Source organism: Primulina huaijiensis, unplaced genomic scaffold (assembly GCF_012295235.1).
Source record: "Primulina huaijiensis isolate GDHJ02 unplaced genomic scaffold, ASM1229523v2 scaffold5913, whole genome shotgun sequence".
Lineage (NCBI taxonomy): Eukaryota > Viridiplantae > Streptophyta > Magnoliopsida > Lamiales > Gesneriaceae > Primulina > Primulina huaijiensis.
The window spans coordinates 269032-295443 of NW_027360836.1; the positions used below are offsets into that span (position 1 = coordinate 269032).

Consider the following 26412-nt stretch of genomic DNA (forward strand, 5'->3'; position numbering starts at 1 on the left):
TATTATCTAAGTTTATATGTTTAACTCTCAAAAATTTTATCTGACTGATATCGACAATTAACAATTGTTGATTACGAAGTGAAAAAAAAATAGAAATACGATCAAATATCTTATTAATCATTCCTCCTTTTTTCTCTTTCAATTTTGAGAGGGAAGCATTTATCGAATTCAACTTGATTCGTGGGAGTTCGAATTTCCCGATCGTGCGAGGATCCTTGTAACTATTGCTTTCAAAAGTGGATTGCCCATGCAAAAGTGATTGAAACAGCATAAAAAACTGAGGCACTTGGGAAATTTTTTGCCACATTTACCGATTTCTCAAAAAGGCAAATTTGAAAACTATCCAACACTAGTTAATTATATACATCTCATCCGTAACATAATCCATATTCCCTGTGGGTATGATTCCCCTGTCCAAGATCATGTTAATTTGAAGACAAGCTTCAGCCGAGAGATGCCAAAAACCCAGCTACTTCAAAAGGACAACCGACTCTTCAATATTTCATTAGCCCGTTTTCAATGTTCCATATTTCCTTCTAGATATTTCAAGGTGGCCGATCACAGGCTTCCAGTTACCAATGGCAATCTAAAACCATCGTCAGATTGCTTTGCCTCAAGCTTACAGTCAGCACTAGCACTGTCTTTTAAGAAAGATTTGCTGCATTTTGATGCATCGAGATCGTTAACACAACTTTCTTGACCATGCGACTCGTTAACACAAACTCCATTCTTTGAATCAATAGTCTCATCGGAGGACCTGGCAGGACCAGACTCAACAGCACCAACTTTGTTTTCGGAACCATCAATTTTCGCCGTACAAGTGTCAAGACTTGAAGTTTTCTTATCATTATTTTGCTCCAGTGAGTTTTGATGCAAATCTTCGACGCCTACGGACCCTGTAACTGCTGCGCTATCGGGTAAATCAGCACCAGATTCGACTGCAGCAGATACATGGCGATTTAGTGTTTGCCGTTAGAAAATTTCACTCTTGGATTAAACAAATAGAATGAAGCAGAGAATGATGATGGCCAAGTTTATCAGGAAATACCTGCAGAGTTCATTTGTCCTTCATGGAACCGATGCTCGAAAACAGTTTTCTGTAACATGTCTATCCCCGGGAACACCATCAGACTCATGTACTTCATTTCTTTTCGTTTAGATTCTTCAAGGGGAACAAACCCAAATTTGTTTGTCCATGTTTCATTTAGTTCAGATATTGCAGGAATCACCAATTTCTCAACACCAAGAGAGTTGAGAACCTGCGATGAATTTCTCACGTTAAATAAAAAGACAACAAACTACCACAAGCCACGAAAAATACAATTACCCACAAAAGATCGATAAGAATGTCGTCATACAGCACTACCTTAAAAATTAGCACTATATTCTTTCCAGTATTACTAATCAGGACACAAGCAAAGCAATTTAAAAAAATGATGAAGAAACTTTAAAAAAAACTAGAAACTACCTTTTCAATTGCATTTAGGAGCCGCTTGCACATCCCTTGACGACGATACATATACCGAGTTCCAATAAAAGGCATTTCTGCCAACTGACTCCCGTGGATTCTGTTAGTTAGAAAGTTAAAGAAAATCTGTTAGCACCAATTGCGCGAGTAACATAAAACCAGTTGAGGACATAAAAATAGGATCATGTCGCCAAATTGGCCTTATAATGAGAATCAATATGTCAAAAGTAACCCCAAACAAAAAGGACTTCAAACACTATTGAAACAAAGGTTTCTATTTGAATACAGATTCTGATAAACTCATTTTCATAGTGTGTCCAGACTGGATGAAGATTTTCGACAAAATGTTTCAACTCAAAATTGACGAGATACATATGAAACAGAAGAGAGCACAACGAAAAATTGTAGTCGGACAAGTAGATTTAGATTCTTCCTTTATCGTATCATGATGAATCTTGCAGGAAGCATCCGTAAAGAGCTAACTTATTAGAAAAATCTCCAACCTAGTGGTCTTTATTATAAATGTGGAACACATGCAACACGTGTCTAATAAAGATCAATCTGAACAAATCTGTTCTGTCAGGCAAAATAAATACTAAGCCAATGAACCAGTGTACAAACCCAAAAATAATCAAATATTCAAATGTAAAAAACCTTATAGATGCTGCGGCAACAAGTTCATCACCCTTCTCCAGGACAATTGTGTAAAACCCACCAAAGTCCAGCCGTCTAATATTTGACCTAGAAACAGCAACAAGGAAGAAAATTATAAAAGTCCCATTATCTATAGTCCACGACGAAATATAATTGTTAAAGTGCTCTGCTTCCACCGAAAAATATTTATATACACAAGATAAAACAGATCAGAAAAGAAGAAAGCTCTATATATATTGCTAGAGAGCACAAAATAAGAATATTATACTTCATCATGTAGAAGCCGTCATTATGAAATATAGAAAGAAGATAATAAAGTTTCACTTCAATTCTCATTTACATGATAGCACAAGAGCTGTAAATCCTAAAATTTGAAATAACCAAAAGCAAACTTCAGATGATAAAATATCAATTAACCATGACCAGAGCAAAACCCATCATAGAAGCTTCTTAATACACAAAAATACTGCTTAACGAAGAATTCAATGCAGAGTACTTACCCACAGTTGTAGACAACACTGTGAATCACATTGGTTTCACTTCGCTCGTCAATGATAGGCTCAAAGCACTCATCCATAACGGTAAAAGCAACAGCTAACTTGGAATTGATTTCTTCAACCGTACAGTCTTCGTTTATGCATTCATCACGACACTGAAGAATGGTATACGTAAATCCTTCTTCTAGTTCATATCTAGTCCCAATAACCTGTAGGTGCTCAAAAATCTGAGCGCAAAAGACAATACATATCAGTGCAAAATAAAATTAAGGTGACAGAGGAAATATTGCCGGCCATTGAATATCTTGGACTGGTTAAGATTAGTTGAGACCAATAGCATCAGAAAAATTATCCAAGCAAAGCAAATTAAAATATCAAAAGTGCACAATTTTTTATGGATAAAACTCATCAACTCAGACACTACAATAGACAATTACCTTTAGGCATTCCATGCTACAAAAAGATGGATGGTCTCTGTAATCGAAATTTTCAGCGACATTCCCTTGAGTGCAGTGCACATGAACTGCAAAAGAACAAGATATTGTGTCAATTCTTTGTGATTTATGTAAAATCAGGTTTCAAATAAGAATACATCTCAACAATTTTGGAAGGATAAGAAAAGCATACATTTTTCCTCACATAATAGGCAAGTGAACAACTCAGCTACATTAGAATCCTCATTGTCATCAGCCATTGAGTCGGTTTCACCACCTTTACCACAGAATTTGCAGGAACAGTGCATACAGTGCCAATCTCCAGAAGGAACCTTCAGAAAAAAATAACATGGGCATGTCATTAACTAAAATGATAGAGGACATCAATAATATCTACTCCTGTATTTTATTAAATCAAAACGCCGATTACACACTGACATCCTAAAACATCATGAATGTAAAAGCATCTTACGCACAGATAGCACGGTTAAGGCAAATATAGGTTGTACATTAATTCATGTGCATGCTCAGAGTGACGCAAGTAAAGGGTGTGAAATTAGTTGCTATACTCAGATTAATGATGAGAAACACAAGATGGTATGCTGACATGTATTTCTGAGGTGGTTACTATTTTCGGAGTTATGCGTCATTCGCATTTGATTACCAAATTAAAGGTAGAATTCTTAAATACTCTGCATTAATTGGCAAAGTACCAATTCACCGAATCCTTTCATAGTGCAGCTATTTCCAACGGTATTAAATATTTAATAACGAACGGAGGACAATACAAACAAAATGCCAGCCATTCTTACTTCAATGCACAAGCAGCCGTGATGGAAAGTTGAAGGACAGCTGTCGCAACAGATCAAGTTACCACCATCACCACAAAAGTTGCATGTATCATCGTTTGGATCGTCCCCATCCACATCCACGGCAACAAATCCTACATAGTTCGTTTCTAAATGTTTTTTCCAGGAATTTTCGAGGCACTGCAAAAGAGAATTACCGGAATCCATGCATATATGATTAAATGGATTTCCATGTTTTCCTCCAGCATGAGCCTCAAAGTCCTGAATTGTGTGCATGCTACCACAACAATCGCAAGAAAGTCCATCTTTTGTAACCCTCCCCTCAAGCAACCTCTTTCCATGTCTTCGGGATTTATACGCTACCTTCCCACCAAGAGGAATGGTTCCCAGATCAATCATCCATGAAATCAAAGTGCGCTTTCCCTCATACAATTCATAGTCACCATCTGACCCTACTCCAGGCTTACGAGCCAACAAAGTTCGCCCTCTTCCCCGACCAGACCTTGAGATTCCTCCGTCTGATAATTTGCTTTTGGATGACACCTTCTCAGCAATTCTATTGATAGTGTTTGCACCACCTTTCTTCTTTTTACTCGCTTTCTTGCCTTTTTCAGTGACTCTGAACAAAGTGCTGAGCGACTCCTCTGGGATCAGATTGAATGCAGAAACATCTATAGAATCAGCATTACCACTGTCAATCTTCTCCTTGAACTTCCTGTAAGCCAATGTCACTGACCAATGAGTTCTTCCTTCTCGATCTATATAAACAGCATCCATATACTCCCTCTGTTGTCTCTGCCTGAGGTCAATAGTCCATCCAGCTTTCTTAAGCATGACAACAATTTGATCCCTCACCAACTGTTGCTGTTCCCTACGACCCATATCCTTCCCTTTAGCACACTCCTCCTTTCCTTTTGCTTGCCATACAATTTCATTTCCTAACTCATTAGGATCAGCCTTCATCCGCTTCATCCGCTTCATCCCACTCCCACGTTCATCTTTCTTATGATGATCATTGTTTTGCTCACGCCTATTAAAGAAAGAGACTTTATCATTCTCACACTCGACCTTTTCCTTCTTAGTTTCAGTAGCTGCAGCCCCTGTGTCCACCTTGGGTGGCCTTCCACGTCCACGCTTCATTTTCTTCCACCTTCGGTTTGTCCCTTTACTGCTCTCGTCTGTTTTCTCCTGTTTTACAGACACACCACTCTTCTCTTTCAATTTCAATGAGGAAACCCCATCTTTACCTTGAATCTTTCGAGGCCTCCCACGCCTATCCTTCTTTTTTCCCCTTTCCGGCAACATAGAAACCTCACTTTCATTTTCAACTTCTATCTTTACTACTTTTAAATCAATGGCTTGTCTTCCACATTCAGCCTCAGCCATTGTCTTAGACCTCAAAACCCTCCCGACGACTTGAGGTAAAACATCAAACCCTTGTTGCCCACTATCAATTGAATCAGTTTCGACCCTTTTCCTTTTTCTCTCGACGGGTTCTTTGTTCAGATCAAACAACTCATCTTCCACATCCCCTCCCCCCTCTTCCATCCTTGCTAACATGGAAAATATATCAAATCCTGCCACACCAAAAATAAAATAAAACCCAGTCTAGAAAAACTTAGAAATTTTTTTTTTTTAAAAAAAAAAACTCACACATACCCACGATTTATACACATCAAAATCAACAAAAACATACCAATGAAAAGAAAAGCGCAACTCTGTTGACAAGCACGGTTGACCCGTATGTACAGCTTCTACGTATTTGCTAAATAGAAACGAAGAGGAAGGGTTTAACTTGGGAAGATTGAGAGGAGGGGGCTTAAAGATTTGTTGGGTGACATTCATAATTTGTTTGTTTTTGTGGGTATTTAAAGGCAGATAGTACGCGAAAATTGTTTGTTTTATTTTGGGTTTGGAATTAGAATTGGAATGGAAGGGGACCATGTTGCGTAAATTTCCCTCCATTATTTATATTTCTTAGTTAAAAATAAATTTTGAATCGTACGTACGTACGTACATACATACATGTAGACTTCGCTGACAATGCCATTTTTTTTCTATTTTTTGTATTATTGATCGATATTCACTGTTTAAGTTTGGTCTACGATGATATGATTTCATACTAATTTTAAAATAAAATTATGTATATTTTGTCGCGATTTACGTATAAATCACAAAAATATCTATGAGATCATCACACAATCAATTTCATGAGACGAGTTTTTTATTCAACTCAACTAATTTTATTATTTTTCATCTAATATAAATATCGATTTTCTTGTTGAGTAAAACTTTTAAAAAAAGAAAAGTACATATAATTTTGGCGCAAAGTTTAAAATGCAAGTGGGTATATGCTTCTTTGGTTGTTCCATTTATACATCAATTGAAGTAACTTCAAGTCAAAACAAATTGTTATTTATTAGAAAGGTAAAAAATAAGTTTATTCAAAATTATAAATAAAATTTTTTTTAAAGGATTTTCACGTAATTTTTCCATAAAAATTTTAAATATACGAATATGCTAGATATTTCTGTTGTGGGACGATAACTATTTTTTTATTGGAAGAGTGTTATAATCATATTGTATATAGATTGTTGAATGATTTAAAATATTTAAATTTTATCTATTTTTTAAAAAATTAAATCTTATCTGTAATATATGATTATAATTTGAGATATCATAGTTAAATATATATTCAGTTTTTCTCACCGAAATGTTCATACAAAAAATGTGATTCCACTATCTAAGCCCATGACTATTTTTTCGGAAGAAATTTGATAAAAAAAAATATTGAAAATCTTGAACATATATATGATATTACTGAACAAATTGTTTTAAATCTAATATAAAAGATAAAAATTTTGATTATAAAATTTAAAACTATATTAATATTAGTATTTACTACATTTGTTTGTGTGATCAAATATCATATATTAGTACTCGATCTGAAAGAGTTTATAAAGAAATATCGTATATTAGTACCACATATTTAATGTTTTGTTCTAATTTTCAAATGGAAAGAACACGTGTCATTCGTACAAAAAATATTATATATGTTTATGTACTCAAAAATCATATATTAGTGTTATATCTGAATCATTAGTACTCAAATATCATATATTAATATCAAATTTTCAAAATTTTATATCAAATTTGCATTCGAAAAAAATGTGTCATTACTATCAAATATTGTTACTTATTTTGATATAAAAAATTCATATATTAGTAACAGATCCATAACATTTAAGAATAATGCTAAAGGTACAACCAAAATATCATACATCGATATTTACAATCATTAAATCGTGAGATTTTGCATTGAATTTATCATGAGATATTGATAAATGAAATTTTTGTATTGAATTTTTTATGTTATAAGAATTGTTGTATAAATTTGGTTCTACAGGTAATTACTCGACATTTAATCATAAAATAGCATTAAAGAGGATTGTGTGGCACAAGGTAAACACGGAAATTTAGAGTTTTCTTGATGACACAAACGCACGTGTCCATGGGGTGGGCAAAGACCGTGTTGGAGGTGGCAGACGTGGCGTGGACCGCCGTGGAGCGCTGCAAGAACCATCGCCACCACCACGTAACGGAGCCGCTGCACCCCGGAAGTGAGGGAAAGGATATTCTGATGTGGAATACTTGCTCTGAAAATCAGCGCCTCCGCCTCCTGCTTGAGACAAATCTCACGCTACTCCAGCAGATGTCTGCTTCCCCTACCTTGTTACAGTGTATGTATTTCATTGATTAAAATTGTTTTTTTTTTAAAAAAAAATTAGTTTGAGCAAGATTCGAGGTACTGCTTCGGTTCAGTAATTTAATTTTAGATTGTATGTTTGTATATTGATCATGGTTCATTTTTTTCTTGAATTTAATTTCTTGGAAGATTTGAGGCCATCATGTTTTCATTTACATAATTCAGCTCCACAGGCGGCTTTTAGCTGCTGTAAATTCTGAGAGTTTCCTGAATGAACTCGAGAACCTCCTTGAAAAATCCAAGGATGTCGCCTCTTGCAAATTCCCTTCGAAGCCCCGTCAGGTTTATATATATATATATATATATATAGAGCATCATTGAACAGGGTAAGATCTACGGATCATTGTGGATAACTTTAAATATGCCTTGCTTTTCTTATTCATTTTGTATTGTATTTGGCTGTTTAAGCTGTCTTGACTGTGCTTGTAAGCGTACAAAGTTTTTTCATTAAAAAAAATAACATCTATTCTTGTCATTTTTCTTTGACTTTCAAGATTATCAATAAGTTAGAATTTTGAAATTTTCTATTTCGATTTTGCTATGGATCTGTGGTAAAAACCGGGTTTTCTCCATTTCTTGTGTGCCTCGAATAAGCCACTTCCAGCGCTATCATAGAAATTTGTTCATTAAATCAAGGTGTAGAATCTCTCAGATAAAACAATGTAGACCAACCAAGCATTTATATTGATAACTTAATTTCTATTTTTGATACACGAATCACGATCATGTGGAGACATGGATAAGGATGGTATATTGATGGTCTATCTTTTCCTTCATGAAACACGATCAGATTCAGATTTGGAGAAGGTTGAAGTTTTGATCACTGACTGATCAAGAAGAGCCTAGTTGGTGGGTGTGGGTTTCTGAGGGCATGGTATCAACCAAGGCCGAGTATAAGAGTGGGATTGACAATGAAAATTATATAGTTGTTGGCGAGGAGCATGTTGTAGATGGGGTGGCAAATTTTATGGCTAGATGCATTGTGGCCAACCCAAAGGCTCTGGTATATGTGCTGATAGAAAGTTTAAATTGGTAGCCATCCATCGCTCTAGTGTAAACTCACAATTTTACTTTTTCTTGATGCAGAACCTGACCCCTCAGGAACTACTGAAAGGTATAGTTTTTACTTTTTTCTCCTACCCTTCTTCTGGGCACTTGATTCGCTATTTTAGAAAATATTGCCATGTGAAAAGTTATGCAGGTGTAATGACATATGTTCTTAGGAAAAAAAATTTCTCTGTTTTTTTCTCATGCACTAGCTAGGCCAAAAATAGTACATGAATACCATGCAACTAGTTGTTAACGCGCAATCTCTTTTCATGCTCATTTCTGGTATGTAATCTTCTCATTTAGTAATCTGAACAATTGTTGTGGCAATTCTCAAGAATATTTTGATTTGCAGCCTTGACAAAAACATTGGGGGGTTATAAATAAAGTGGAGAAGATGCGGAACATATGGCATACTGGCAAGATGTTTTATACCATGGCTACCTGGGGACTAACTCTGGCGAGGTATATTCTGAATAGAGTAGCACAAATACTCACTGGTTCTTCCTTCTTGCAGCTTGTAACAAGGCCGGGCAATCTTGAAACTTGCTGCAGATGGGGTTCGTCATTCGAGCAAACTGGCCTTGAAAGCTCTTTAAAACGAGCCAGGCAATTATCCTTTTTCTTTAAGCAACATATGTAACTGTAGATCGTGTAAATCTTGTACATGATCAACTAAAATTTCTCCACAAACCATCTTCAAATTTCGATGTTTTTACTTGTAAACCGACAGGATGATGAATTTTTACTTGTCAGGCGTAACGATAAACTTTATGTAATTATTAATATTTTGCAAATACATGTTTTATATATTAAATCATCCCATTTTTTATCTTATTGTTTGTATATATGATTTGAGTTATAGATATTGAGAGCAATTTTGTACCACATTCCGTTTGATGTAAAAAAAAAAAGCTTGAATATTCAGTAGAATTTTAAGATAAAATTGATCATCAAAACAGTTACAATATATATTACATTTATACAAAATACTTTACCACGCTGCATGCAATTGAGACAACTCAGACTGTGCAAGCCTTTTCATGGTGCTCTAGCTGTGAGGAGTTCTTGTCATGAAAATTGTTTGGTGTTTTCTTGTGTGCCACAACAGGCAATTCATGGGCTTTTTCATCCTCGCATGTCAATGATTCTTTTGATTCTGATTCTGAATTTTCTTTGCTTTTACCCCAAATCACCGAGTAAAGCCCCACAATTATGATGACGGCACCAATTAAGCTGCAATTTTCAGATGACAATGGCAGACAAATTTTGGGTCATCGACCCTGTTCGAGTTGGATTTTGGATATACGAAAATATGCATCAAGAACTATATTTTAACCAATGTTTATATACGCAACGCTTGTGCATGTGTGTGTGAATTACTATTGCACTGCTAATATTTGGAATAAATGCTTCGTCTTGTAAAATTATAACATTTTCTTTTATGGGATTTACCTTCCAAGGTGAATTTGCTCAGACAGAACAATGGCTCCCAACACAGCCGTGATGATCATAGTGAGCGGAGAGAAGGCAGTCACGAACACGGGCCCTCGTACCTTGTTCACCACTCCTTGCAGGTAATAGGCGATTCCTGAGCATACGATTCCCTATCATCATGCATGTCGTATCGTTAGTTGGCTGCCCTCATTTTAATAAGCAGGGAATCACCTTCTGATGGGAGACTTTTCCAGCATGAAGGTTATTTTTTTAGAATATTGGAAGTTTTTTGAGTTAAATGAAGTGGATTTACCGAATATGCAGCAGCCAGAAGCCGTGAATCAAAACCAACCACCCAAGCTCTCTTCTGGCGTTCCATTATTACAGCCACCACTCCACCTTCCAAAGTCCCCATCAAACAAATCAAAGTAGTAAGCGAAAGCCCAGCCGGATAATCCTTCATCGTGTTGTTCTGTTTATTAAACAAAGTAAAATCGTGTGAGAATTATGTAACAGAGTCTATGACATGGACTATGTGTTAGGCAAGTGGAGGGGCCCACACAAAATAAAATATTCACATCGGGAAATCTTCAAAAGTTGCCGGAGGGAATTAGTTATAAATAGAGCTCAATTCCTTCAGTTATTGTATCCTATAATCAAAATCTTTTTAGCTTTGATAAATAGAGAGTGCATAGAAAAAAAAAGTGTATTTTTTTCTTGAGTGCGGGAATTTTCTTGTGTGAGTTAGAGAAATTATTTCTCCGTATACTCGAGTTGGGAGTGTGAGAAATATTGAGTGTATTGGTATATACACTTGTTGTAATATTTCTTCCGATTATAAAAGTTACAGTGCTCCGTGGACGTAGCCTATATTGGGTGAACCACGTAAATCTTTGTGTTCTTGTTGGTTATTTTATTCCGCAATTTTTGAGTACTATATTATTACCGTTGTTGGCATCGCTTCGGGGGTGTAATTACCCAACAACTGGTATCAGAGCCTTGTTGTGAAAATGCTTAAGAATTCTGAGTATGCTCTGTGGTTGCAGCTTTGTCTGATCTTCCACATCAGAAAAGATTTTTTAGATTTTTTGCTAAGGCTAGAGAAGTGATGGCCGGAGATGATGGATCAAGACCGGGAATCAACAAGTTCGATGGAACAGATTTTTCGTTCTGGCGGTTACAGATAAGAGATTATCTGTACAGTAAGAAGCTACATCAACCTATATCAGGAAAGAAACCGGAAAAGATGGAGGATGATGATTGGGAGCTACTTGACCGACAGGTTTTAGGTGTCATACGATTGATCCTAACAAAGAATGTGGCGCATAACGTGGCGGAGGCCAAAACCACGGAGGAGATGATGCCCATTCTATCAGACATGTACGAGAAGCCATCAGCAAACAACAAAGTACATCTCAAGAAGAAGTTATTCAACTTGAAGATGGGAGAAGGTGCTTCGGTGGCAAAACACATAAATGAATTCAACACGATTGTCTCCCAGCTGACATCGGTGGACATCAAATTTGATGATGAGATTCGGGCACTTATTCTTCTGGCGTCTTTACCAGACAATTGGGAACCGATGCGGGCAGCGGTTATCAACTCTGTTGGAAAAGAAAAACTACAACTCAATGATGTTAGAGATCAAATCCTTGCTGAAGAAGTTCGCAGGAAAGACTCGGGTGAAGCAACATCATCGAGATCTGCTCTAAATCTTGATAACAGAGGAAGAGGCAGGAGTGGTGAAAGGAGTTCCAACCGATGGCGCGGTAGATCCAAGTCAAGAAATGGAAAAGACAAAAACATCTTTGAAAAGAATATGAAGTGCTGGAGCTGTGGAGAAACTGGTCACCTGAAAAAGAACTGCAGATCTACGAAGAATAATGCCAATGCTGTCACTGAGGAAGTACATGATGCTATGCTATTATCCATGGAAAGCCCTGTTGATTCTTGGGTTATGGACTCGGGAGCTTCGTTTCTTACCACTGGTGATCGTGATGTATTTGATAATTACATCGCTGGCGATTACGGAAAAGTTATTCTGCCTGATGGAAAACCCTTGGAAATTGTTGGTATGGGTGATGTACGGATGAAGATGTCAAATGGATCTGTCTGAAAAATCAACCAAGTCAGGCATGTACCAAAATTGACACGCAATCTGATCTCGGTGGGACAGTTCGATGATGAAGGCCACAATGTGACCTTCGGTGATGGTTCCTGGAAAGTGAACAAAGGAGTCATGATTGTAGCCTATATTGGGTGAACTACGTAAATCTTTGTGTTGTTGTTGGTTATTTTATTCCGCAATTTTTGAGTACTATATTATCACCGTTGTTGGCATCGCTTCGAGGGTGTAATTACCCAACACTATGCTTGTGAGTTGTGGCCAGAACATCATAAACAAATCCGGAAAACTTACTTGAAGGATAAAAAAACCCGACCAGCCCACGATGCAAGAAAGTAACATAATTGTTCCAGTGGCCCAGTGCTGGTTCGCGGAAGCAGAGCCGGCTTTGTGGTGGTTGCTGCCGTGAGAGTACCAGAAGATGTCGATAATGGGACCTGTGTAGAGTGTCATCACCATTGCTCCACACACTGTTATTAATGTTCCGATCACTTTTGCTAAACTGGGAATCCTTTTTAGATTCACTCTTTCCATCCTGTAAAATCATCCTTGAAGTTATTTTTCACCAATTTTTTTATCCTAATTTTACTATTTTTACAGAGATCAAAACGCATTAAGTGATAATAATTAGTGCATGTATAAACTTACTTGAAAATGACCGCCATTATGAAGGTGACTGCAGGAAGAACATTAGTAGCAGCTGCAGCAAATGTTGCCGATGCATACTGAACTCCAACATAATATAAGTTCTGATCCAGCACCGGCCTGATATCATTATATATATTCAATTATCTTAAAATTTTTAATCACTACAAATCCATTACACATCCTTAGAACTTATACATGTTGGAAACAATTTCTCATGATCAGTAGTGACTTTATTGTTAGTAGTGTTGCAAGCGAGTCGAAGCGTTTTATCTAACCCACTCGAGAACAACACAAACGCATGAGAGGTTGGGTATGACGGAGCACGAATCGCTCGAATCATGCTTTGCGCTTCTCTCGTAGTTACTTAATATCCATGTATCTTGATAAACTACATGTCTTTGACAACTATTCTGATGCATACTAGTAAAAAAAATGCGAGCAATATGCAAGTCTGATTCAAAGTAACTAGGAAAATGGTAAACATATAAACCAGGAGCTAGTTGCGAGTGTTACTCTAAGAAAGCAAGGACCATGATCTTCAAGAAGATTGATTTTGTCATTTTAGGCCTTGTTGTCCTGAAAAAGGAAAAAAAATAGTGCAACCTGATCAAGTTGGGGAAGATAACATATGATAGCTAAGAATTGGAGAAAAATTAATAAAAAATTGAAATGTGATCAAGTTTAATGATACAAAAAAGGGGTAAATTTTCATATGATTTTAAATATCTTGTTAAAGAGCCACGCTGATCTTCTATGTGACTATATTATTTTGTTTATGATTTTTTTTTTTGGTTTTTTCACTTGACTCATAATCATAATTTTAACGTATTCTGAACTTGTAAACGAAGAAGATTTATACACACTTACTTGTCAAGAAAATAGGCGAAGGGGGCGAAAACTAGCGTCGCGATTGCATGACGATAGACGGCCAAAACCCAATGACTAAAACCGCGTTTCAAAGAAACTAGCGTGATGATGAACATTCCGGCATAGCCAAACTGAAGAGAGATCATAGCCACATAAGGCTTAATTTTGTTGAAACTCGTACTAATCATCCCCCACACATTTTGTTCACTCATTTTCTTATTGTCTCTCTATTCTCACTTACTAGTTTGTTATTGCATGGGAGACGTGGGATATGGGATATGGCCTTTTATACAAACAGGAGAGGAACTAAAGCATGTAAGGACGAGCAATATAATTGTTAAAGTAATAGGTTTTCTGGCGAAAATTTTAAAATTTTAATTTTGACTTTCAAAATTTTCTTTGGACACTCGTGTGATTTAAATTAAATAAACATACACATGATGTTTAGTAATATACTTTAGTGAAATTTTTCACTCGCCACAAACTACTCCGGTATTAGCTGATGTAACTCTTGTTGTATTCCCTACGTACGTTTTTCGATTCTCCTTCTTTAATCTTCGAATCAGGTCCACGACCGGATTATTTGTTCCTCTTCTAACTTGCACTAGAAAATTAGAATAAGTTTTTTCGTTGGAGAAGAAAAATTCGAGAGATGGCTCGATCTCCTTTTTTTTCTTGAGGATGGCCGAATTATTGAAGAGGAGTGGAGAAGGATTTTCAAAAATATGACTTTCTTAGAGGCTAGGGTTATGACTTAATTACCTTAAAACAAAAAACCATAACCTAATTTCCACAATTCAAGATTTAGGTTCCATAATTAAAATTAATGGGTTTAATTAATTAATTGGGCGAGTCCAACTAGTTTAATTTACTATATCAAAGTCCATTATGAACTTTAATTATTTAGTATGTTGGACTTGTACTCCTACAAACCCATTAAGCATACTTCTCGCTATATTTAATTTAATATTTAATAAACCCAACTTTGAGTTTAATTAATAAATCCTCAAATTTTATAAATTCAACTCCTTGAATTTATTCTCTCCAAATTTTAAATATCATAAATTCAACTTCTTGAATTTATTATTTCATAAATTCAACTCGTTAAATTTATTTTCTCAATATTTAATTATCATAAATTCAACTCCTTGAATTTATTCTCTCAACGGAAACAAATAATCCAGTGCTTGTGTGACCCTCAATGGTTCATGGATACATCTAGTCGTGGGTTCACAACTCTTTGTGATTCATGAAATTTTCTTTCATTCGGGCTTATCCTGATATGCCTCATTCCATGCTTCAACATTTGATAACGAGAATGTCAGAAATTAATTTCTGATTAAACCCATCGAATCATGGTAAGAGCGTTTAGTAGTATCGCCTCATGATTCCCTAGGTATCATTGATAGTGCCTGCAAGAACCAGTCGGTTATGATTAACGTATATTACGGTCACTTCATCTTATATATCCCGAACGAATCTGCAACCATTGGTTCATCGAGGATTGCATATTAATTCGATAGCTATGTGATACAATCGTGAAATATTCATAGTGTCATCGCATGCATAACTAAGGAACTCTTTCCGTAATGTACATCTCACACTCTAGCCAGAGATTTCATACACTATTATTTCGTTAGATCATATAGGATATTCATACCCGTATGTGAGCGGTGAATTCCCAACTACAATGCACTGGCTCCTACACATTTTTCAATTGCACCCAACCTCACCACCTTGTGACCCTCGCGGAGTCGGTAAACGAGTCAAAGCACAATTCTAGTATGTAGAGCCTCAGTGTTGTCTCGGGTCGTAAAGACTAATCATGTACAATCACAACCACAGAATTTTTCTCTCGATGAATGATAACCACTTAGAAAGTTCGAGGGAGTCTTGTTCGATACAATCATCGTATGATTACCCATCCGTATGATTGGACATCTCTATGTCCTTATCATGAAACATGATACACAACATCACAGATACTAGTCTCAAGCTTAAGCTACTTTTATCCTTATTTTAGGCGGCTGAATCGACTGAGAACGAATTTAGAAAATACAGTGTTTACAAATGAGTTTCAAGATCGAATTACGATTCATTTGTATTAAAGTATAATCAAGGACTTTATCTATGTTGATTGTATGAGTATACATATAAAGTAAAATGAAACCATAAAAATTTAAATTATATTAAAATAAAGATTGTTTATTACACTCGAGTCAATAAATTCTCTAGTCAACCGTTGACTTGCAAGACATCTACTCTAACAATAACTGCGCTATATATATATTTTTCCTCCTGAGAATATATATATAAATTTCGAATATGTGGGAAAAATGTTAAAACAATTTATACATTAAATTTGGGATTTTTTTTTTGAGTCATTAGAGTCCATATATATATATAATTAGTTCAAAATAAGAGGAGGAAATTTTTATGAATGGGTTGACAATCCATACTTTACATGTAAATGTAATATTTTTAGCTTAAGAATAATATTTTTGCATGGATCGCGTTAGGTGATATATAACAAAAAAATGATTAATAAGACGATTTATGAGAGTTTTTGTGAAATAAAAGAATAGAGGAGTTTCAATTTTTTTAAAAGCACTTCAAAATACGAGTTCTTTTTTCCCTTTTAGTCATTCGAATGAACATATGTCGATTACTTTTTATTTTCTTCAAGATTCCCCGTCAATTCAGATAATCCCACCCATTGCCCAAGAAGGAGATTTTTTCAAGGACTATAACTAAATTCCATGTACACTTACCATTTATATATATATGTTAAATTGTTTGAAAGTGGATTTTGCTTCTTCTTTTTTTTTTTTGGCGATAGTGTATTTTGAATTTATTAAAGAGCTAGTACGTTGATCGATGTGTATAGTGCTAGGTGATTCCAACATAGAGATGTTTTATCCTCTTTTCCCTTTACCTTTTTTTTTTTATATTAGTTTGTGGATGATGAGTGGATACTCAATTTCTTGAATCTTGAACGCAACACTTTAATAATTAGGGGTTTAATTTGTTTTTCGATTTGTTGCTTTTACACATACTTGAGAAGACTATACTACTACTTGTGATGTCCAAATTGATATAAGATCATGCGTGCATGAGATAACGATTATATAATTTTTTATACAATTATTGTTTGTTCCATTAATTATACAAAAATCGGAGTTACATATGAACTTTTTTAGTTATTACCATGTTGGGGTCAGGTTAGAGTTTAGAGGATGATTGAATGATTTTTTTTAAAATAAAATAATTTTTCTTCTAAACTCTGTCAAATAGTACGATTGGTTTTGATGGTTTTAAAGTGATAAGTGCTCGGAAGTCTTTTTAAGAACACAAGCTTGAATCGTCTGTCTAATTAGAAATATTTTCTATATATAATACTTTATGTATTTTTTTCGTTCAACATTCAACTGTAGCTCATTAAATGAGCGTTAATGCAAAGATATTGTTGTTGTCGTCATTTCTTGTTTTATCGATCGTATCTTTTATTTAATGAGAAGATAGATATATACCAAGTGTGATAAACATATACAAAGTATAATAGAAAATGGCTACTAACTGCATAAAATAATTAACTCTACACGTATACTTTTGTGGAAATCATTATGATCTTCTGACATCCTATTTGCTGAGTATGGTCAGTCTACAACGATTCTGAAAAAGTAGGTAAGATCCTTATAATATATATTGACTTGACTTGTAAGATATGTTAATTCGACTGTTTATAGATATTATTGGATACATCGATCATTTAAATAGTTTTCCACATGCTAATGCGTAAAAAACGATTGAGTACCTTAGTATTGCAAGACCGGTCGAAAAGATTATACTGAAACACTTGAGTGTCTTTAATAAAGAACAAATTATAACTTGATCTAATACACTAAATTATTATTTATCGTTACCAAAACTACGAGATTTAACGTGCTATAATATAATTGTGATCAAATTGGGCTCTAATGTCATCAAATTGATAAAGATGGAGTAGACCAAACGTGTTCCAGTAGCCTAAGAAGGGAATGAACATGGAACACTTTTCATAAGGTATATTATACGTATATCTTTTTTTTAAAAAAATAAAGAATATTATTTTGATATTATTATTTTTTATTTCCTTTACGTAAAAAACTTTTTGTTGCGTGGTGGACTGGAAATCATCTTAGCCATACTTTTTTGAAGTCCCTTTTTAATAAAGTATAGGAAAAGGACTAGTTAACTAATATTCAAGTCATTGTACATTGTTATGAATATATTATACTAACAATAGGATAATTTTATGACTTAATAAATAGAATTTTAAAATCCTAATAATTTTTATTGTTTACATTAATTTTGTGTCGACCATTCCCTCAAATTCACTAGAAATGAACCAATAACATCAAATATTTATAAATTTATATTTATATTTATATTTATATTTATATAGAAAATACACCCGATTTCCGGGATCGCCACTTGTCACATAAAAAAAAAAGATTTGTTTACTTTTCGGTCACTTAATTCTTTATTATTATTCTTTTTATTACACAATTATCGTAAATTTATCTGTATACAAATCTTATCCAAATTCAAATGGTTATATCATCTCTCAATTTGTAAAACGATAATATTTTTATATATATATACATGCATCGTGGGAAATATTATATATATTTATTTTGTTTTAGAATAGAAAAAGTGGTGATAATTTATTCAGCTTTCACGAGGACAAATAGTATGTAGCGGATGTGGTGCATTCGAGCTAAGATTCCAACATCAGCAAAAATCATTTGAAGAAGGGATTTATTAATGGCAAAAACTTGTGTGAGATTGTCTCACGGGTCGTATTTTGTGAGACGAGATCTCTTATTTAGGTCATCCATGAAAAAGTATTATTTTTTATGCTAAGAGTATTACTTTTTATTGTGAATATCGATAGAGTTGACCCGTCTCACAGATAAAGATTCGTGAGACCGTCTCACTAGAGACATACTCTTTATTTATATATAATATATATTCGAGAAAACAAAAAGAAAGAAGAAAAAGAGATTATTGCAAATACCATTGCATTATTACTACTAGCCCGTATGCAACGTATTGCGCACATTTCTAATCTAATTTTTTTATATATATAAGTATTCTTGTTAAAAAAATTAAATTTTTTGATGTTTAATAATTTTTAGTAAAAGTGATTAAAATAGAAATCTACTTTAGATTAATTGGAACGACACGTTGAAATTAATATTTGATGAGATTTCATTTAACTAAAGTAAATCCTTACAAAATTAATAGAATTTAGGTTATAAAAAAAATTTTACTAAAAAATTTTAAGTCTTCTTTAAAAAATTTACAATTATTATTTATCCAAAATCTATATTAAAAATGCACACACTTATATTTTATATATTATTATATTTGAGAAATTCAAATAAAGAATGTTTTATATTTAAAAATTTATTAATTATCTTAATTCATTTTTATTTAATAGATCTGTCTAACTTCGATACTCTAAAAGTTTTTTTTTTTTTTTTTTTTTTTATTTTTTTTTTTTTTTTTTTTTTTTTTGAAAAGTCATGAAATGAGTAGTTAAATTTTAATATGATTATAGAATATTTTCTGGGAATGATTAGATTAAAAAATTGTAATGACTAATACGTCGATCAAACTCCAAAATAATGGAGACAATTTATTTTTCGAACATTAATGCCTTAGTTCCTTAAAAACGGTAGATGAGATCATACCTATGTGGGCACTACCCTCACTTCATTTCAACGGGTAAGATCTTGCCAAACATACAATTTTTAAAAAAAAGTGGGTCCTATATATGCATGGGCAAATCTTGGTCATCCATCCTATCATGGGGGCAATGACCACATGGGTAGGATGAAATAAACCCTTAAAAACTATCATAACAATTACAAGGCATTTTTAACTAATTTGTAAGAAGACTTCAAGTTTAAGTCAAAATACATTTGGAGTTTGATCGACGTATTAGTCATTACAATTATTTATTTATTTATTTTTTATTTCTCTCTTTTTTATTTCAAAACATATGGTGCGCTGGAGCCTATCGAATCGATCTAAAGCATATGAGCTAAATGGAATCTGATTTGGACAAATTATTCGCATAATATAAATTCGAGGTTCACGTCATAAAGCACACAATGGATATGTGATGCAACATTTATCAGTAAGTAGGAACCAAAATAACTAAGTTAAAAAGAATAGATTTTTTGTGAGATGTTTTCACAAATTTATATATGTGAGACGGTTCGATCTGATTCGTGTTTGAAGTGAAAAAATGTTGGGTTAAGCGTGTATGAGTGAGATCAGTAATACTGATATAGATGATCTCGTAGAAAGTTCTCATGTGTCAAGCTACTGGCGTCGCATTTCTTGATCTGATTGGCTAGGTGAATCGTAAAAGAGTGACGTCATATATTAACGAATAATACTATCTATGTCGAGGGACATGTTCGACGGTAGGAAAATGAAAAGACTGATCTATAAGAGATATGAGACATCACTAGCGAATAGAAACGCATCTCCCCGTACTCATGAGCCTAACAGTTCGACTCATTAATACTCAAATAGGTGCATTATGTGGTGCTACGAGTATAAAAAATAAAGTTGTGTATTGACTAACAATTATAGTTTTTGAACTAGTGGTTACTTTTTGATCATAACAATTGGTATAAAAGCAAGGTCATGAGTTTAAGTCTCACGAGAAGCATATTTCTATACTTTTTGGGGTGATATTGGATGAAGCATGCATGAGTGAAAGTAGTACTGAGATGAGAGACCTCTTGAGAGGTTCTCGTGCGTCAAGCTACTGACGTCGCACCGCTTAATTTGATTGGATATGTGGACTGTAAAAGAGTGACGTCAGATCTTATGAGGTAAAATTGTCTTTGCTAGGGAAATGACAAGCTATAGGGAAAATGATAATACTGATCTCTAAGAGGCATGAGACAACAAACAGATAGACACGCACCTTTTCGGACTCATGGATCTAACAGTTCGACCCATTAACACTCAAGTAGGTGCACGCGCAGATGATAGAATTACTGCATGAAGAAGAGCGAGAAGAGAAGCCGGAAGAGGAAGAGCATGTAGGGATCTGTTCTCAAAATTTATGAGATGATCAATCAATTTCGTCAAAAATAACATTGTGAAAACGCCTGTGAGATAGATCTCGTGTGACGGAAGGATCTTACTTTAATCTTCTGGTTTAGTCGGATGTTGGAAAAATACGACTTATAACTTTGGACTACATTCGAATTTTTTTTTATATCTAGTTTCAATTTTTGATTAATTTATTTTAAATAATTTAATGCATGTATGTCATCATGCTTTAATTTATATTTATATATATATATATTACAAAACTTGTGGAAAAGTTTTCATAATTCAAAATTTTCTGTTTCATTTGTCAATTTATTTTCTTAATCTTGAATTTAATTAAATGATACAACGCAACGCACACATAGGGAAGACCAATATCATTGCACGAAAAATAAAGAAATTAAATTAGAATTCATAATTTCAGCTTAATAATTATATTCCACGTATGATTATATATAATTGGAAAATTTTGGAATTACGGCATATAAAGTCCAAGACTTGGAAGTCTACAAATGCATGCAGTCCCGCCCCGTGCACGCATGGCTCGCGCCCCCCTAATCTGAACCCCTTTTCCTACCTACCTTATCCGGCCAGATATGTCAATCGGTGAGCAACTTAACATTTTTACATAGAATTACAATAAATATGACCTAACATGATCTTTTTTTTTATCCGGAGCATATCCATTATTATTTTTTCCTTTCAAATATTTGGATTTTTGGGATAAAAGTTAACGTCAAATGTTGATGATCTAATTAATTAATATTCTCTGCATCCCAATTATTTATGTTACATTTTCTTTTACGTTTGTTCAAAATATATATATGTATGCATTTATATTTAGCAACATTTCTTCTATTTTTTTGCCTAGCATAGCTATTTAATTTGAGGTTTTGTAATTAACTAAATATTGAAAAGATAACAAATCATTTGTATAAAGTTAAAAATCGAAAAGTTATTTGCATAATCAATATTTTCATTGAATTTCAGTAAAGAAACAAACATAATTGGGACGGATGTAGTAACAATTTGAAGAATATGCAAAAAATCGTCTCCTAAACTTTTTTAGTGACTTCTTAGTTTATGACAGCTTGTTATACCAGGAAAATTATTCTACGAAAATATAGACTTAAGTCTCCTATTAAAAGCACATGCATGAAACTGGCAAACCTGATCATCGATCAGTTTAATTATTATCTCATAATTTTTAAATAATTCAACAGATGATCGATCATACATGCATGCACTTAGAGTTTAACAAGTTCCATAACCCATGATCCGTAGGCACGACAAACAACCTTGAACTCGGAAAATCCGGCTTGCGTCGCCATGGCCTCATACTCGCCTTTGGTTCTTTCTTTTCCATCCAATGTTGATAGCATGATGATGCTCATCAGATACACATATTGTGAATAAACATCAGTTTGTGGGATTTGATCAGGAAGAATACTTTCTATGACGATTACCTTTCCTTTCTTTGGCAATGCTTTGTAGCAATTTTTCAGAAGTTTCACACATCGTTCAGCATCCCAATTGTGCAGCACTGACTGCATGCATGCATTCCAAAATTAAATTATCAAAATATTACTATATATATAGTGTGTGTGTGTGTGTGTGTGTGTGTGTGTGTGAATATATATAATCACCTCATTGATCGCCTATATATACATATATATATTTTATTTAAATAACAAAAGCCAAAGTACGTAACTAATTAAATAAATATTGCAGTACCTTCAATATAATTGCATCTCCCTTTGGCACTTCAACGAACATATCTCCCCCGACGTGTTTCACTCCTGCGTTAACATACAATTATACAACTAAAATTGATCATATTCTTGAAATCCCTCTTTTTACATTTTTAATTTTTGCATAATAATAATAATTGAATTATATATTATTATATATAATATATTATAATATTGATGCATGGCTATGAGGCACTAATTGAAAAACAATCGGAAAAAGAAAAAGACAAACTAACTGATATTTTTATCAGCACTACAAGAAAAATCACCATTAACAACACACCTACGACAACGGTTTTAGTAAAAACCGTTGTCGAATGCTTTTTTACAACGGTTTTAGTGAAAACCGTTGTCGTAGGTGTGTTTTTTAAACAAAAGACAACGGTTTTATAAAAACCGTTGTCTTTTTTTTAGGTGTCAAAGACAACGGTTTTTAGGGTCAATGACAACGGTTTTACAAAACTGTTGTCTTTTGAGTTTTTTTTAGGGTCAAAGACAACGGTTTATAGAAATGTTGTCTATTAGCGTGTTTTTTTGACAATTGACAACGGTTTTCTTAAACTGTTGTGGAAATGGTGATGTAAAACGTACTTAGCGACGGATTTTCTGAAACCGTCGCTATCGTTAGCGACGGTTTTATGTAAACCGTCGCGAAATTAAAAATAGCGACGGTTTGGCCTACAACCGTCGCTATATATAGCGACGGTATAATATCTGTCGCTATATTTAGCGACAGTTTTAATTAAATCAGTCGCATATTTATACTTAGCGACGGTTATTATTACACCGTCGCTAATTTTCGACGTATTAACCAAAACCCGTCGCTATTAGCAACGTATTAACCAAAACCCGTCGCAACTCTTCTATAAATACCCACTCACTCGGTCCATTTTAAAACACACAACTTCACAACACTTAAAATTTTTCTTACATAATTTTAGTTTCGGTAATTTTAAAAAATTGTTCCAAGTTTTTGAAATCCCCGCTTATTTATGTAAATTTTCTCGTTTTATTTTTGTTAAATTTTTTAGTTTTAAGATCTTAGTCTATTCAAATTACAAGTTTTTTTAGAATTATTAAATTGTTAAAAGGAATTTATTTTATTTTACTAAAAATATTAGCGACAGAAATTATGAATGAACTATCGCTAAAATTAGCGACGGAATTCATTGCCTAACTGTCGCTAATGTTAGCGACGGTATTGAGAACCGTCGCTAATTTTAGCGACGGTTTAACAAATCCGTCGCAATATTTATGTGCGACGATTTGTTAAAAACCGTCGCAAATTGTAACTTCAATAACAGATAAAAACCGTTGTCTTTGAGCGCACCCAACAGTTTTAAAAGACCTACAACAACGGGGAAAAACCGTTGTCGTAGGCCTTTTTTCTTGTAGTGCATCTGATAACTAATAAATTTTAACATGAAAAGAAAATCATTAATGCTTAGATATATACCTTTAAAGTTTGGGGCGGTTCTTATGACCTCTGGGGAATCCAAGTTAATGCCACTAATCGAAGTGTGCTTAGAAATAATCATATCTAGAGTTACGCCATTACCACCACCCACGTCCACTATTGTGCGCAATCCCTCGAAACCATTGTATACTTTAAGAATCTGTTTCATCGTTGGAGTAGACACAGATCCCATTCCGTCGTTGAATATCTTGTTGGACTCAGGGTTTGAAGCTAAGAGTTCAAAAAACGTCTGGGAATTTTCCAAAAAAAATCCACCTTGGAGAACCGCGTCTTTTAATCTAATGCTGCAAGAGATTAATAGGCAAGTCAATCATTATGTTCTTGTTTATGGCTATTTTAGTTTAATGTTTTAGGGGGCAAAAATAGACAAAACAAAACAAAGAGCCCAAGGAGATTAATTTGCAAAATATATATAGCCTTCAAAACGAGAACATTAAACATCACTTACGGCGGATTACTTGATTCCTTTACGCTTTCTAGGGCACAAAACTGTGCCAATGAGACCCCTTTCTCATCTGAAACAAAGAACTTTCCTTTTGGCGCAAGTCCATAACGTAATTCAGTTGTAGAAGCATGATCAATAGTCGAACAAGTAAGGAAAGATTGAGTGACCAGCACCCGAAGCATCGAGTCGAGCACGCCGGATGCTCCCTCAACATTACGCGTTTGAAGATGAGAAGCGATCTCAAAAGCCGATACGTGAGCCCCATCACCGGACTTTCCGATAATATCGAATAAGTCGAGTTGGATAGAAGCCATCAAAACAGATCGAAGGACATGGGATCCACATGCAACCAGGCTCTCAACAAATGCTTCGTCATCTTCATCGTTTCCATGTTTGTAGTAAATATCACGGACTTGCTTCTCCATACCTTGTTTTCAATACCTTATTCAAATTCAATAATTTAAATGTGTGAGTCGATCAATAAATTTTTGTATGATCAAGGATATATATATATATACAAGCATCACATAATGTCCTACATTATGGATTTAATTAAGAAAATACTAATACATTTTTTTTATAAAAAAAAATTTATCACCAAAATATTCGATTTTTTTTATAGTGACGCCAGAGAGGGATTACAATCTCTAAAACAGAGTCACGGGTAATTGCCAAAAAAAAAATAATAATAATAATAATCTATTAACTCCTCGTGTTTTCAAATCTTCAATACATATATTTGTTTGTACGTGTTTTCAGAGGTACTTAGTTACCAAATTATATGACCTAGTGACTCCACGAAATACTCTAGTTTTAAGATCAGCATCGGCAATCAATGAGCAAACTTAGCTACCAAATTAGACGATATAAATATTACCTAAATTTTGATTTTTGATAGCTAGTTGTTTGGTTTATAGCTAATTGAAGTACTTAAAAAATACTAATTTAATGTTATTAACGAAACATTGTCTGCCTGATAACAAAAACTAATAGGTAAGCTCAGGCCACCAACCGCAAGCTAGACCTTATTTTATTTTATTTTTTGCGCCTGAATAATATATATTTATATTGGGAAAATAATAAATTATATTGGTATTAAATAATTTTTAGAATTTATTTGAAAAATATGTGGCATTAAAATTATTTGTAATAATAAATATATAGACTATATCAAAATTTGCACAGCACAAGTGATCTAAACCAGAGATAGGGTGGGTGCTTACATTTAACTTCTGAATTTACTATACAGACTTTGAGAATAACATATATGTACTCCGTCTTAAATATAAATGTTAAATTTAATTCTTTACTTCCAACAAGTTTTTATATTATATTAAAAAAATCATTAAATAAGTGTAAAATGATAAATTTATCACTAAAACTTGTTTTACCAATAATTTTCTTAATTTGTATAAAAGCACAAAAAAGCCTAAATATTTGTGTATATATATATATATATATATTGATACTCACGGGAATTTTTAGGGTCCGCTTCCAGCAAGTGTCACTAGTCCAAGTGATACTCACGGGAAATTTTAGGGTCCGCTTCCAGCAAGTGTCACTAGTCCAGACGCAGGTTTTAAATTACACTGAGCCTGAAATCACGAATAAGATCGTTAGAAGGGGGCCGGGAGGGTGTCCCGGCGTAGCCCCTCCGACGCTCAAGTCAGAGACTGAGGATATATGGGGGGAGCAGCTAAGGGTGCTGCTGAAAACAATATAATGAATTTTAAATCATACGCTCAAACCTGATATTTATAAGAGATTACATGGGCTGCTCATGGGCCCTTCACCTGTGGGCTCTATAGATGGGCCGGGAGTTTGGGCCTGATCTTGATGGGTTCATCCCTGGGGTATCATATATA

General features: G+C 34.1%; 3 protein-coding genes and 1 long non-coding RNA gene across 11 annotated transcripts; 1 reads left to right on the forward strand and 3 right to left on the reverse strand.

Annotated features, from left to right (window-relative positions):
* Nucleotides 1-232: 232 nt before the first annotated feature.
* Nucleotides 233-5727, reverse strand: LOC140970391 (uncharacterized). Of its 2 annotated transcripts, none has more exons than XM_073432076.1 (9): nucleotides 5559-5727; nucleotides 3866-5411; nucleotides 3247-3385; nucleotides 3057-3142; nucleotides 2623-2846; nucleotides 2123-2209; nucleotides 1469-1568; nucleotides 1049-1259; nucleotides 233-938 (listed from the first exon to the last, which is right to left on the reverse strand). In XM_073432076.1, exons 1-9 carry the CDS (start codon nucleotides 5705-5707, stop codon nucleotides 559-561), a joined length of 2922 nt encoding a protein of 973 aa, XP_073288177.1. In that variant the 5' UTR covers nucleotides 5708-5727; the 3' UTR covers nucleotides 233-558. The 2 variants fall into 2 exon arrangements, with proteins under 2 accessions (XP_073288177.1, XP_073288179.1); XM_073432078.1 differs by having other exon boundaries at nucleotides 236-938; nucleotides 3866-5439; nucleotides 5559-5695.
* Nucleotides 5728-7300: 1573 nt separating this feature from the next.
* LOC140970398 (uncharacterized) lies at nucleotides 7301-10647 on the forward strand. Of its 7 annotated transcripts, XR_012174128.1 has the most exons (6): nucleotides 7961-8631; nucleotides 8715-8742; nucleotides 9031-9140; nucleotides 10139-10252; nucleotides 10437-10543; nucleotides 10629-10647. It is a non-coding gene; the product is annotated as an uncharacterized lncRNA (long non-coding RNA). The 7 variants fall into 7 exon arrangements; XR_012174129.1 differs by lacking the exon at nucleotides 10629-10647 and having other exon boundaries at nucleotides 8892-9140; nucleotides 10437-10573; XR_012174126.1 differs by lacking the exon at nucleotides 10629-10647 and having other exon boundaries at nucleotides 10437-10573.
* LOC140970397 (WAT1-related protein At1g21890-like) lies at nucleotides 9580-14020 on the reverse strand. Its single transcript, XM_073432090.1, has 7 exons — nucleotides 13753-14020; nucleotides 13399-13461; nucleotides 12886-13002; nucleotides 12532-12772; nucleotides 10426-10584; nucleotides 10131-10282; nucleotides 9580-9911 (listed from the first exon to the last, which is right to left on the reverse strand). The coding sequence occupies exons 1-7, from the start codon at nucleotides 13962-13964 to the stop codon at nucleotides 9698-9700; spliced, it is 1158 nt and encodes a 385-aa protein (XP_073288191.1). The 5' UTR covers nucleotides 13965-14020; the 3' UTR covers nucleotides 9580-9697.
* Nucleotides 14021-22036: 8016 nt separating this feature from the next.
* LOC140970450 (caffeic acid 3-O-methyltransferase-like) lies at nucleotides 22037-25003 on the reverse strand. The gene is made up of 4 exons (XM_073432214.1): nucleotides 24551-25003; nucleotides 24082-24386; nucleotides 22609-22673; nucleotides 22037-22421 (listed from the first exon to the last, which is right to left on the reverse strand). The coding sequence occupies exons 1-4, from the start codon at nucleotides 24970-24972 to the stop codon at nucleotides 22122-22124; spliced, it is 1092 nt and encodes a 363-aa protein (XP_073288315.1). The 5' UTR covers nucleotides 24973-25003; the 3' UTR covers nucleotides 22037-22121.
* Nucleotides 25004-26412: the final 1409 nt, after the last annotated feature.

Excerpts from the sequence above, each read along its gene's own strand:
- LOC140970450 (XM_073432214.1), bottom strand. The coding sequence starts at position 24,972 with ATGGAGAAGCAAGTCCGTGATATTTACTACAAACATGGAAACGATGAA. Across the intron at positions 22,674-24,081 it reads AACCGCCCCAAACTTTAAAG|GAGTGAAACACGTCGGGGGA; the intron begins GTATATATCTAA and ends ATGTTAACGCAG. Across the intron at positions 22,422-22,608 it reads GAGATGCAATTATATTGAAG|TCAGTGCTGCACAATTGGGA; the intron begins GTACTGCAATAT and ends GCATGCATGCAG.
- LOC140970391 (XM_073432076.1), bottom strand. The coding sequence starts at position 5,707 with ATGAATGTCACCCAACAAATCTTTAAGCCCCCTCCTCTCAATCTTCCC. Across the intron at positions 5,412-5,558 it reads TTGCGCTTTTCTTTTCATTG|GATGGAAGAGGGGGGAGGGG; the intron begins GTATGTTTTTGT and ends CATGTTAGCAAG. Across the intron at positions 939-1,048 it reads AGGACAAATGAACTCTGCAG|TCGAATCTGGTGCTGATTTA; the intron begins GTATTTCCTGAT and ends TATCTGCTGCAG.
- LOC140970397 (XM_073432090.1), bottom strand. The coding sequence starts at position 13,964 with ATGAGTGAACAAAATGTGTGGGGGATGATTAGTACGAGTTTCAACAAA. Across the intron at positions 12,773-12,885 it reads ATAATGGCGGTCATTTTCAA|GATGGAAAGAGTGAATCTAA; the intron begins GTAAGTTTATAC and ends ATGATTTTACAG. Across the intron at positions 10,585-12,531 it reads CGGGTTTTTTTATCCTTCAA|AACAACACGATGAAGGATTA; the intron begins GTAAGTTTTCCG and ends TTTAATAAACAG.